This window comes from Natator depressus, chromosome 24 (assembly GCF_965152275.1).
Source record: "Natator depressus isolate rNatDep1 chromosome 24, rNatDep2.hap1, whole genome shotgun sequence".
Lineage (NCBI taxonomy): Eukaryota > Metazoa > Chordata > Testudines > Cheloniidae > Natator > Natator depressus.
In genome coordinates this window covers 1,516,007-1,529,822 of record NC_134257.1, presented here as the reverse complement: position 1 = coordinate 1,529,822, position 13,816 = coordinate 1,516,007, and the positions used below count along the sequence as shown (strand labels likewise).

Below are 13,816 nucleotides of genomic sequence, written 5' to 3'. Positions count from 1 at the left end.
GTGGAGATTCAAAGTCCATTTCCATGGGAATGGAAAGTGCGGGCCAGACACAGGAGCCCTTGGCAATTTCAGTGCCAGAGAAGAGGGACTCATGCCATTTTGCATCTGAACTCCAGAGATTTGTTTTGTGGGTTTTCCCAGGTAAAGGGCTGGGGGAGGATTCTTTAAAAAAAAAAAAAAAAGTCTCCCCTTTACCCCCCCACCCAAGGATAGCGTGAAGGGGGCTAAGCTGACCAGGGACCCTTCCAATGCTTGCTAACCAATCAGCAGTCGTCTCTCAAGGACCACGCCTTAGTGTGTGCACACACAGGCAGTTCCTCAGCCTGCTCACTGCCATTAGCACAGCACGAGGGTTTCACTGCCCTGGGCACTGCAATGCTAGAATTATACTTCGCACTGATCTTCGAAGCACTTTACAGCCATTAATCCTCCCAACACCCCTGTGAGACAGGCAGCCAAGCACTGCCAGTTTTTCAGATGGAAAGCTTGAGGTGGAGAGGAAGTGACAGAGCCAGACTCCCATGCTTTAAGCCAAGGATCTCAGCACTATGCAAAGGTAAGTATGACCCCTTTTACAGAAGGGGAAAAGAAACAGAGGGGAAGTGACTCGGCCAAAGCTACCGTTCTAGAAATAGAACCCAAGCGTCCTGACCTCAGGTCTAGCCACTGTGTCTTTGTAGTAGTCGTGTCGCTCACCTGGCTTGTGCTGCCTTGTAACTCACCTTGACTGTCAATAACACTCTGTACCACCTCCTCCAGTCCCACCATGTAGATGAACTCGCTGTTGGCTGCGCTGGGCAGGAAATGAAGCAAGGGTGCTGGCGGTTTCGGGGGTGGAATCTCCAGCAGCGTTTTTTCCAGTTGCTTGCGCAGGGCAAGCTTGGCAGCTGCCTGGGAATTGGCGGCATCATTCAGAGCACTGGGGCTGGGGAGTGGGGACGACACCCTGTTCACAGTCCCGGGCTGGATATGAGAGGCAAGGTTCATGTAGATGGCTGAAGAAGTCGTACGCTGGCAAGGAACAGAAGAACTTGACTGCTGGAGAGAGAAAAGAGAGGGTTAGGGCGGGCGCCTGATGGCCGTGCAAAGAAAGGTCAGTGCAATCTGACTGATGGAACTTGAATCCCTCTAGGAGGACTTGCGAGAACACTGCACTATGGCTCTGGGTAGCCTGCTGAAGATAGGTACGGCTCAGTGGTAGAGACTGCAGTCACTACACCAGAAAGCCAGGGGCCAGGAGTGACCTGGGTCCCAACTACAGGGTATGTCTTAGCCTCTGCTATTAACTAATCAGCAACATCACAAATGCCCCAAGAGACATCTCTGGAGGAATTAAATCTGCATCAGAAAAACCTCTTCTGCAACATCCAATGGTCTAATGAACCCTACAGCCAGTTTAAGGAGACCCTGGCTAAATGAACACAAGCTCAAGCCCTGCACTCAGCTGCCTGTGCCACCCTCATCTGGAGCGTAGGCAACACTATGTGCTGTGATTCTCTAGCTGGCACCATTGCTCACGGTCAAGTTGTGCTCCTCCACACCTTTCGCCTCACTGATCTGGCATGTGCCCAAGCATCACCACCACTGGCAGATGGTGTCCATCTCCTCCCACACAGGTGCGCAGAATACACAAGCTACCTCTTCTTCCATCCCCAGCAGCTGTCCTCCGTATCCTCCATTCGCTTGGGTTCTCAGGCCTTGATTCCTTTGGCACACGATAGTAACAAAGCACCTCACACAATCCCCTACTGACTGCAGATACAGTATTCAGCACCACTTCCTGCAAGAGTCCAGATCCACGCAGGCAACCAAAGTGCGCTCAGAGGCCTTGGCTGCCAGTCTTCCCCATTCCAAGTGGCTCTCATTTCATATGGCTGAACATTGCAACATGGCCAAACAGAAGACGGTCCCAACCAGTAACAGAATATGTATTTGATTCTTCAAGAGAGTTAATTTCCCAAAGCTGTGGAAAATTATGAATTAAACTGATTAGAGGAAAAATTTGGACATCCAGTTCAGCTATCCAATTTTCAAAAGAATTTTGAAGATTGGAGAGGGTGCAGAAAAGGACACAAATTATTCAAGAACTAGAGAAAATGCCTCAGTGAGAAACTTAAAGAGCTCAAATTGTTAGGCTTCTCAAATGATTGAGAGGTGACTTGATAACAGTATCTAGAGATCTTCCTGGGGAGAAACAATGGGTAATAAAGCACTCTTTAATGTAGTGGAGAAGGGCAGAACAAGAACCAATAACTGGAAGCTGAAACTCGACAATTAGAAATTAGGCACAAATTTTTAACAGGGTGATTAATCCCTTAATAGTTTGTTCCAGTGAAGTGGTGTATTCTCCATTGCTTGGAGTCTTCAAAATTGAGACTGGATGCCTTTCTGAAAGATAGGCTTTAGCCAAACCATTGCACTCAGCACAGGGGTAATGGGATAAAATTTAACAGCCTGTGATATGCAGGTGGTCAGACCAGATGACTGAGTGGCGTGTTCTGGCCTTAAACATGCCAAGCTCCACCCCACGTCATGAGGCATTTGCCGTCCTATCAAGGGCAGCAGCTGACTTAATGTCTTCACTTTTCAGCAGTTCACAGCACTGTGCTCACAAAGCATCACCATCTTGGCCTTTTCACACTCAGCCCCAGCCGAATCAGGCACAGGTCCAGAAGACGTTGCCTGTGACTTGGAACGTACACGTCAGGCTAGCATCGAGTCACAACAAACAAGGCCATTGGGCTTAAGCGACGACCACGCCCAGCACGGCCTCTGAGTGTCTGGTTTCCCCAACTGCTGTAATGGAGCTGGCACCAGCAGCCCTTTCTCTAGATCTGTAGGTGACATTAAAGCCTTGATTCTAGTCAGGCTTTTGACACAGTCCCACATAAGTTTTCATAAGCAAACTAGCAAAACATGGTCGCGATGAAATGACCAGAAGGTGGGTACACTACTGGCTGAATGTGAAGTTACCAATGGCTCACTGTCAAACTGCAAGGGCGTATCAAGTGGGGTCTTGAGGTCCATTCCAGCCCTGTGTGTCTGTGAAAGTACCATGCTGTACTCTCTTTATCCACTCTCAGCCTTAACGGTCTGACTTCCAGATGCAGCCCCTGTGCATCCTGATCTAGGACAAATGATGGCTGTAAATTTCTTGCCCTCAAACTGCAAGGAATATTCTGTGATCTTCAGGCTCTTCCTTTGCCTTTGAAAGGAAGGGTAGATGCCTAGACTGCCCTATATCAGTCCTCTGATCATTTGATTTGTTACATATTCTTTAAATCTTGCAGGGATGATGGTTCTTGCTCCTGTCAGTAGCTAGAACTTATTCATAAGTGACAAAATTGCCCCAGCTGACTGAGATCCACAACATCCTCCTTCCATGTATATCACAATTAGACTTGCTCTGCTGTGGACCCCCACCTGTAGGATCAAAGCCTTCTGTAGCCAACATTATAGAAAGTTTCCCAGTTGAGGATGTGGGGAAGACCCCACCCCCAAGCCATTCTTTTTAGGTGACAAATCTGATAAACTGTCCCAGAGTGAGGTGTCAGTACAGAAAGACTTGGAACAAACTGATCAATTAAACAGTGGTAAGCCACCAGGACGAGATGGTATCACCCAGGAGCTCTGAAGGAACTCAAACATAAAATTGCAGAACTACTAACGGTGGTATGTAACCTATTGCTTAAATCAACCCCGGTAGCAGATGACTGGAGGACAGCCAACGTGTAAAAAACTTTTTTAAAAGGTTCCAGAGGTGACCCTGGCAATTACTTGCCGAGGAACCAAACTTCAATACCAGGCAATTAGCTTGAAACAATAGTAAAAAGAGAATCATCAGACACACAGATTAACAGTTTGTTGGAGGAAGAGTCAACACAGGTTTTGTAAAGGGAAAGCAAGCCTCACCAATCTATTAGAATTCTTTGAGGGCAAACATGTGGACAAGGGGGGATCCACTGGTTACAGTGTACTTGGACTTTCAGAAAGTCTTTGACAAGGTCCCTCACCAAAGGCTCTTAAGCAAAGTAAGCAACCACGAGATATGAGGGAAGGTCCTCTCCTGGATCAGTAACTGGTTAAAAGATAGGAAACAGGAATAAGTGATCAGTTTTCACAATGGAGAGAGGTAAATAGTGGGGTTCCCCAAGGATCTGTACTGGGACCAGTGCTGTTCATAAACTACTTGGAAAATGGGGGTGAACAGTGAAGTGGCAAAGTTTTCAGACAATACAGAACGTAGTTAAGTCCAAAGCTGACTGGGAAGAGTTAAAACTGGGTGACTAGGCAACAAAAAGCAGATAAAATTCCATGTTGATAAATGCAAAGTAATGCATGCTGGAAAACAAACCAAGCTATACATACACAATGATGGGGTCTACATTAGCTGTTACTACTCAAGAAACATCTTGTCGTTTTTGTGGCTAGTTCTCTGAAAACATACGCTAAACGTGCGGCGACAGTCAAAGAAGCTAAATGTTAGGAACCAGTCAGAAAATATCATAATGCCACTATATAAATCTATGGCACACCCACACCTTGAATACTGCCTGCAGTTATGGTCGCCCCATCTCAAAAAAGATATATTAGAATTGAAAAAGGTGCCGAGAAAGCCAACAAAAATGATGAAGGGATGGAACAGCTTCCATATGAGGAGAGAAGACGACTGGGACTGTTCAGCTGCGAAAAGAGACAACTAAGGGCAGATATGATAGAAGTCTGTAAAATCATGACTGGTGTGGAGACAGTGACCAGGGAAGTGTTATTTACCCCTTCACATAACACAAGAACCAGGGGTCACCCAAAGAAATTAATAGGCAGCAGGTTTAAATCCAACAAAAAGTATTTCTTCACACAATGCACAGTCAGCCTGTGGAACTCGTTACCAGGAGATGTTGTGAAGGCCAAAAGTGTAACGGGGTTCAAAAAAGAATTTGATAAATTCATGGAGGATATGTCCACCAATGGCTATTAGCAAAGACAGTCAGGGATGCAATACCCAGGCATCCTGCAACCCCTGTCTGCCAGAAGCTGGGACTGGACGACAGGGGATGGATCACCCAATAATTGCCCTATTCCGTTGACTCCCTCTGAAGCACCTGGCCCTGGTCACTCTTGGAAGACTAGCTCAGTAGCCTGATGGATCATTGGTCTGACCCAGTACAGCTGTTTTCATTTACCCTTCCACTTCTCACACAGGTTAAGGATTTGTGCCTTTGTCCGTGCTTCAGACAGAAACACCTACTGGCATTTCCCTTCTTGTCGCTACCGTACTGAATCCAATTTTAAGCAGAAGTAAGAGGTAACTTACCGGCTGGTAATTGATGGCTGGATTCATGCTTGGAGTTGTAGTGCGAATGAGGCCAGGTTTAGGAGGAACGCGCTGCCCTTGTAACTGGGCGGGGTTCGGAGCAATCACACGCTGTGACATAAGCATATGGGGAAGGGTCGTGTTTGTGGCAGACCTAATGACACTGTGACCCTGTCCAGGGGAAAAAAAAATAGAAGACATCAGGCAAACTGGGATTTTTAACAGAATATGTAAAATATAAATGGGTGTAAACATTAACTCAAATTAACTTCTCTCTCAATAATCAATTAATCCAACTTCCCCTTTAATCGCTTCGTGTATTTTACATAACCTGGTTTTGCTTTGACTGGAGCAAGGTCTGCTATAAAGTTAAAGCACAAGCCTCTCAGGTGGAGAGGCTGGGATTTCAACTGCAACAAGAATGGATCTAATCTCAGCTGCCAAATTCCCCAGAATCAAGCAATGCTCTCTGGAAACTGGATCTGCATTATCTAGCTCTGGTGGACGGGTTCAGAAGTTTCACATCCCAGAAACGGAAGCTTCCTAGGAGACCGAGTGTTCCGTCTGCCTTCATCTACCCGCCTCCGCTACGAATTGACGGAGCTGGTCTAATCCACGTGCAAAGCTGCAAACTGAAGAAAAAAGTAGGCAGTGTGCCAGTTACTTGGAGGCTACGACACTCCGGTGTGAGTCAACTCTGCAATGGTTGAACACCGAACAGCTGTGTAGCCAACAGGGCTTATCTGACTAGTGCTGAAGGGGTTTGGTCTGTGACGTCATTACAATAAAATAAACGTCCAATAGAATTTTGGGGGGGCGGGGGTGAGGTGCGGGGGGAAGACTGTTCTTTAGCCTAGGTTGCCTAGCAGAGTTCAGAAAGAAATATCCTCGTCCATCCTGGTCAGAGGAACCATGCTACCAAGACCACTAAATAAAGTGCTTGGTATGGGTTGAACCACAGCAAAAGGTCAGCAACTAGCTTTCCAGACTAGAGTTCATGTGCAAGGTTCCGCGTTCTCTACATTTCTGGGAGCCACGACAACGTTCAAACAGGAGGATGGGTGTGTACTGAAGGGACAGATCTCATTTAAAAAAAAAAAAAAAAGGGTAGATTAAAAAAAATGCGAGTGCCTCATCCCAAAGGCGGCTACTGGTCCACAAGTTTCTCATGTCACGAAGAAGAAAACCTCCACAGAACGTGCAAACCATGTGCTTCCTCCTTCTTAAAGCCCATTTCCTTTACCAGCCTGATCCTGCTGTGAAGTCACAATAGGCTTGACCCCAGAACGGTTACCATAGCAGGGAAACAAATGCCATCAACACACGGGGACGGCTAACAGGAGGAGAAACCGATCAGCGAGATTTAGACTGAACCCTCAGAGATAGCAGGCAGTAAAACGGCTGACCCTCTAATCCATGCACCCCAGGACACAACGTCGGCTCTCTCACCACCTCTCAGCCATGATTTAACGGAGCGTTACTGTGAGACTGCATTACCGAGACTTCCCTCTATACTGTGGAATATATTGTAAGTGCAGATGAGTACAAGTGAAAACCACGCTTGTCCAATAAATAGATGAGGCACATTGTAATGCACTAGCCTGGCTTTTGCACGGCACACAGTCTGAGACTCCTCCATGGGCTGCGTCAGTCAGGGTAAGCTAGCAAGATTCTACTGTAGATGGATTGGCCAGAGTCAACTCAACTGAACGTTGTGCAGACTCCTCCAGGGAAGGGAACAGCAGCCCACAGCGGAAGTGGGAGGGAGGCAAGGGGTAAGTCAGGAGGCTAATCTGCAAGCATTTTCAGATATGATAGTTACTGTAGAACTCTGCTGGAGGCACGTTTTGTAGCAGATGCTTTGATCTGGCTACCAGGGGCCTGTCTAGATTTATAAGCAGTGTCCATCACTACATATTGCTCTGCTTCACACTAAAGGGGGTGGCTGTGTAATCCGTGCTGGGGAGTGCACAGGACAGCCAAAGCAGAGGGGGTTAATCTGAAGCTGTCTGCTAGTGAAGAGACACATTTCTGGTGGGAGTTCTTCAAGATGGCAGGAGAGCACTGGGCTCTACAGCAGGGCCGGGTGAAATGCCAAGAAAAAAATCCACATCGCTTGTCAGCGTAAACACCCTGCTCCACACACGCACACTCAGTCCTTGTTCCAGTGAGCTCACACTGTTGGCTTTTCGTTTATCTCCATAACATTAAACAACGTGTGACATCTAGGATTAGCATTTTTCCAGTAAGCATACATGAAGGCTCTTTGTTAAACAGCATCCAGCCTCTGTCTATATTTACCTTCTTTGGGAAACAGCTATTCCAGCTTGACATTTTGTTTGTGTTTTCCTTCACCCCCTTTCCCAGGCACACTGCAGTGTCTCAGGACCTAGTTCCACTGGGAGTAGCCATCCTTGTTGCTAGACACGCTGGTGGATTTCTTTCAGTAGTCTATATACCAGTAACCCTGCGACTCTCATGAGACACTTGCCACTCAGTGTGCAATACCAAGCGGTGACCAAACACAGCCTTCTTCAGTACCATCATCATCACCCACATCTTGCACTGTGCTAGCCCTTTCATCCCGCAGGACCCCAAAACAATTTGTGCTATTAAACCACATATCCCTTTACTGAAAAGCATCCCATTCATGGCATGCATTGCAATGCTAGAGAAGGGGAAATCTGCCAGAGACACAGGGTACACTAGAAATCTTAATCATGCAGAACAGAAAATGTATCTTCCAGCACCTCTTTCAAGAGACTGTCCCATACAGAACACAAGATAGATACTGCCATCTAGTCTTTATCTGGTCTGACAGTGGTCACTGCATCTGCATTTTGTGACCACACACAAAGAACAAAAGTAGTTCTACTCACAGGGCTCAGAAGTGTCAACATTTATTTATTGGAAAAGCCATCATCTGCAATATGGATAGAAATTATTTGCAAAGAAGAATTTTTTGGCTTTTGGAGGAAGCAGTATGTGTGGTGAACAAAATTTTAATACTGCACATAAAAAGTCTCTGATGTCACTGACAGCAGAGAGTGTTGTCTCAATGATGCTTACCTGTAATGTTCTTAAATTCTGAGGCTCAACCCCCTGAGCTCCAGGCCTGGAGGGAAGCTTGGACAGTCCCTGCTGTCCCACATGGGCAGGAGATGGCTGAACAATAGATGCAGCATTCTGCACCACTGGAGTCTAGATGGAGAGAGAAAACATGGGCATCATGGTGGAGCACTTATGAGAGGAAATGCACAAATGGACTGATCCTGAACCAAGCTGGCGTATGCTAAATCAGATGCTAACACTTCAGTGCTACCTAGATTTATCCTTTGCTGGTCTCAAGAACCATGAGCTGGTTTCGCCACAAGGAACAAATACTGCCCAGGCTCTGGAACAGGCACCTACAGGGAAGCCAGTGTGAAATAAGGGGCTAACTCGAACGCAAGCATCATCCCAAGAGACCTATTTGGCCTTAAGATGTACCACCGAATGGGCTCCCACAAGCCTGATTGAACACAATTCCATGCACCCACCCATCTCCCAGAACTTCACCTTCTGTACAACATTCTCCTTTTGCAGTTGACTTTGCCTCAGCTTCTTCAGCAACACCAGCCTGGCCTCTTCCAGTCTCAGCTCATCCCGGAGTTGTTTGATAAGCTGCTGTCGCTCCTCTATGCCTTTACCCTGCACAGACAGACTCGCTCAGGACTCTCATGGTTACTCTTTGGTAGCAAGAGTTCGTTAGTGAGTGTTAACCAACCTGGCCCTCACACAATAATTTTGTGCTGTACTTAAATCTGAACTAAGGTGGATTCTTGGGGTGAGCTGGAGCATTATCAACAATGTCATTGTACTGCCCACTATTCCCCTGCAGCTCCCAACCCTCTAAGAGCTTGTGCCCCCTTTCCCGTGGTAGGGCTCTTTACTGCACCAGACTCCAGTTTCTCAGTGAGCAGGTTGGATGCTCCTTACCTTAAACATTTCAAGATTTGCTGCCTTAAGTCTTTCTTCCATGCGAGAGCTGGAACGTGGACTTGATGCCTCATTATCGGAAAGGACAATTATATCTGGTGAGGGGGTCAATCGACCCCTGTCCTGGTCACTGCACAACAGAGGGAAATGAGAAAGTTGAACTGAAATGCTGTTCCAAATGTAGAGACATTTAGAAATCCGTGACCAGTATAACCCCCACCCGCTCCCCCACGCCAGACAGAACCATTAGAGTTTTACATTTCTCCTTATAGCCGCACATGTGAAGCAGCATAAACTATTGGCTTCAAAAAGGAAAAGACTGCTCTCTGCTCACAAATGTTCACATTTAAGATAAAAGGATTCACTCCAAATGCTTTCTTCACTAGCAGGTTTCTCTAGGGACAAGGTTAACACACAAGCGCATGTCTGAGACAAACCTGCACATGTTGTTAATAAGGAGCTAAGTATTAACTAAACAGGGAAATGACAAGCAATGAGGTGCTGAGGCTCTGGATACAAATTAAGGGGGCATAGGCAAGCATAACTCCAGACATCTTTGCCTGTTGTTATACAGACATATTGAAAAAGTCACTGTTACTCACGTGATGCTTGAGATAAAGGGGGAAGTGCTCAAAGTTTAAGATACATGTAAATACCCCAAACCTATATTCATACACATCTGTTTGAAAAAGGCCATAAAGAAAAAGCTAGACAGAAATATTCTGTCCACAGTCAATAGACCGAACAGCAGAAAGGAAGAGGAGCTACAGCGGCCTGTCGCTAGGAAATCAATGCTATAATCCAGTGGTAACCGAGCAGAGTTACATTCATTGTGACATCATTTGGAATAAGGTGGTTACAATAAAAGCCCTTCAGCGTCACCAATTTAACGTAATGGAGCTTGGGGAGGCTTGCAAAAACACCACGAAAGTCAAGATGCTAACTAGTGAAAGCACGCTTGGTGTAAGGCCCTCTAGCACTGAGTGGCAGACTGACAACTCTCAGGACTTTAGTTGGAATCCACTGCCATGACTGAGGTGGGGCTGCAGATTAGTTTATCTGAAATTTAGCAGGTGAAACCCAGAAAACAGCATTAGGTTAAACCAAAATTCATTTCTAGGCCTGACTGCTCTGTAGCCTTTGATTTCAGACAGGACATTAGGCTCAAAGGGGCCTTTACACACACATTACGAGACACAAATGCTTTAGAAGAGTCAGATCAGAATACTTGGATTCAGCCTCAGATTCCCAGGTGTCACTGGCAGCTCCATGCCGCTAGGACACACTCCGACAGCATTAGAACGGGGCAGTCAACCTCTCGCAGCACAACCGGAGGCTGCAGTTTGCACAGGCTCTGCTGTCAGACGATGGTTTTGGCCTTCGCAACTCCCTGCCGCCATCATCTTCTGGCCGGCTCACCTTCTGGCCACCAGCGAGACTGGGAAAGCTTTGCTGTCTATCCCCATTTCTTATGCGTCTTCCAGCACTAAGGGCTGGTTTCAGACTGTGGGATGGTGCCTCGACCATGCCTAATCCTGACACAGCGCTACTGGATGTTTATCCGCCCACAGCACAAGCACAATGTCCAGTCGGGGAATCATAAGGTGTGGTACTCATCTTAGATGAGAGAATCTCTGCTGGTGTATAACCATGGGAGAATAAAATGGCAAAAGGGCAAAGGTCAGGAGGAAACGAGGGTGTGTGTGTCAGACAATAGGGAGGAAGAGAGGGCATGAAAAGAAAAATATGCACCATAGATTGTTCTCAGAGGCAAGTGGTACAATCCCCAGAAAAGAGCGATTCAGGCATTCAGGAAATGGAAGGGGCTCTGTGGAAGGAGGGGAACACAGCTCTCTCCTGACCCGTGTAAACGAATTGGGGCACAACCTTTTATCTCCAAATTACTGAAATGGACTGAGGGTCAGTCTCTCTTTTCCTTTGAGCCATTGCAGAGATACTGCAAGGGTTGCATTCTGGTCTCACTTCTGCACACCTCTGCAATTCCTGCCAACCCAAGTAAGGAGGCTAGCATTTGGTACACCTTGGTACGTATTAGCCAGTTCAGGCTGTGTCCGTGTGATCTGTTACCAAAAGCCAAGCTCATTGCTAGCCGTGACCAAGATAAAAGCCGATTGCAGAGTACTACGGAGATGGGCTCTTGCATCCGCTGCCGTCCTACTCATCAGAAATCTAGTGTGTTAAATTACAAACTAAAAATTATGATTGACAGCTCATGGATGGCTGTATATCTAGAAAAACTCCAACAGCCTGCTCCCTAAAAATCAAAAACAGAACAATAAGCAATTTGCTGACACTGCAAGCACTGGGACATTACTATGTAAGATCTTAAGAACTCTAAAATCATTATGGCAATCAATACCCTTTTCGTGGGTCATTACATCCTTGCAGCCTCATATGAGTACGACACTGCACAACAGATAGGATGCTCAAAAGAATAAAATCCCTAACCCTGTATAACGAGACAACGTGACTTAGGGCTTGTCTACATTACCCACTGGATCGACAGGCAGCGATTGATCCACCGGGGGTCAATTTATTGCATCTAGAAACGATAAATCGACCGCCGAGTGCTCTCCCGTTGACTCTGGTAGTCCACCGGAGCGAGAGGTGCAGGCGGAGTCAACAGGGGACCGTTAGCTGTCGACTTACCACAGTGAAGGCGCCACAGTAAGTAGATCTAAGTACCTCGACTTCAGCTACATTAGATCGATATTTCCCGCCCCCCCCCCCCGTAGTGTAGACCAGGCCTTCATCACAGGACCAGAATCCTGGAGCTCTTGATCAGAATCCCAACACTCGCTTTATGGCCTTAGGAAAATATTTATTTGCCTCAGTTTCCCCATCTGGAACAGAGGGGAAACTCCTACCTTGCGGGGGGGGGGGGGGGGAGACTAAGTATGATATCAAGGCCAAGTATTACCAGCTTGAGTAGATACAACACAACACAATACAAACTGGTACCACAGGCAGACACAGGACTATGGGATCAATGCAGCTTGAAGGCTTCACAGAATAAGAGGCAGAATGCATTTATGACGATTTGGCTCCATGTTACTATGCGCTCAACCACCTCCTTTAGTTAATACTGAGGCTTTTGATGTTCAAAATCTTGCATACTGTGCACACACACTGCACGGAGATCTGGTCTGGCTTGTTTCAGCAATCTGCTGTGCCGTATGTTTTGAGCAGTACCCTCAGGTCTACTGCAGCTGGCCTATTTGTGACTCATCTACTGGTGGGATCTCTGGGGTGCACCTTGGAGCTAGGATTCCTTGTTTATGACGACTCAACTGACAATTTCAACTTGCCTTATTAGTTTGGCTTACCATCAGCCTTATTAGCACAATTACCGAATCGGGCCCAGAACATCCTAGAGGCATATGGTGGCTTTGATCTGTTCCAGGCAGATGAATCTATACCCACGGTTTCACATTTAGCCAACTGAGGTAGCTGCTCTTTGACGCATCTGAAGTTGTCTCCAATGCAGCAGTTATGGGTGACCCATCTCTGTTTAAGTGTAGTGGAACTCTGCTACAAAGAGCCACCTGCTTCCAAACATACCTGTGGCCACATTATTGGGAAACTGGGAGTTAGGACTTGCCTCCACACAGAGCTACTGAAGCACCTGGCATTGGCCACTGTTGGAAGACAGGATTCTGGGCTAGATGGACCTTTGGTCTGACCGAGTATGGCCATTCTTAGCTCCATGTGTGGATGCTCTTATTCTGGTATAAGAGTGCCTTGTTCCATTTAAGTATAATGCACTTTGAAATGGGAGATGTGAGCAAAGCAACTATGTCCATGCCTTTCAGCCAGCACCTGGCTCAAAAGCTCTCTCCCTCTCTCAGCACCAGGCTCCCACTGTTTCTATTGCTGGCTGGTGCTTCCTTTCAGGCTGCCTTCTCTTGGTGTTTCTCCTGCTTTTTTACAAACACACATTGTGATAGCAGATTAAGCTAAAGCAGAACAAGGCACACTCATTCTGGAATGAGTATGTCCACACACACCATTAGAGGAATAGCTGTTGCACTTTAAATTTACACCCTACCTTAATCCAAATGAACTTTTAATGTAAATAAGCCCTTATCTGATCTATTTGTGATTGGGAGGCTTTTTTGCATGTGTAGGATGTCTGAGGCTAAAAATAAGAGGCATCTCAACTCTCTCTTTACTGGTAAGTACCAATATCTAATAGCTAAGCTAGTTCTCACCTTTCCCAGTATGGCCTGTCCTGGCTCTTGACCATCAGGGCTGATCTACACACAGATTTGCACCACTTTACCTAAACCAGTTACCGAAAACCAATTTAGGTATTTTGATGCAAGCCTGTGAGAAGATGCTCTTATTTTGGAATGAAGGGGCTTAAGTCAGTAACAAATATCCCCACGCAGACTTTGCACCACTATAAACAGATTAATTCACACCTTTTGCTATTTCAGTGAGAGTTCATATGTAGACTAGCCCTCAGACATCTCAGGTGGTCTGTGTTCAGGTGCAGAATGA

General features: G+C 46.5%; 1 protein-coding gene across 8 annotated transcripts in view; it reads right to left on the bottom strand.

Annotated features, from left to right (window-relative positions):
• GATAD2B (GATA zinc finger domain containing 2B) overlaps positions 1–13,816 on the bottom strand; it is an 82,210-nt gene that overhangs the window by 11,776 nt on the left and 56,618 nt on the right. For all 8 annotated transcript variants that reach the window (XM_074938352.1, XM_074938349.1, XM_074938355.1 and 5 more), the window contains 5 exons: positions 9,293–9,422; positions 8,873–9,004; positions 8,384–8,515; positions 5,315–5,485; positions 723–1,038 (listed from right to left, as the gene is read on the bottom strand). In XM_074938352.1, the coding sequence (XP_074794453.1) occupies positions 723–1,038; positions 5,315–5,485; positions 8,384–8,515; positions 8,873–9,004; positions 9,293–9,422 (881 nt within the window). The remainder of the gene's footprint in view (positions 1–722; positions 1,039–5,314; positions 5,486–8,383; positions 8,516–8,872; positions 9,005–9,292; positions 9,423–13,816) is intronic.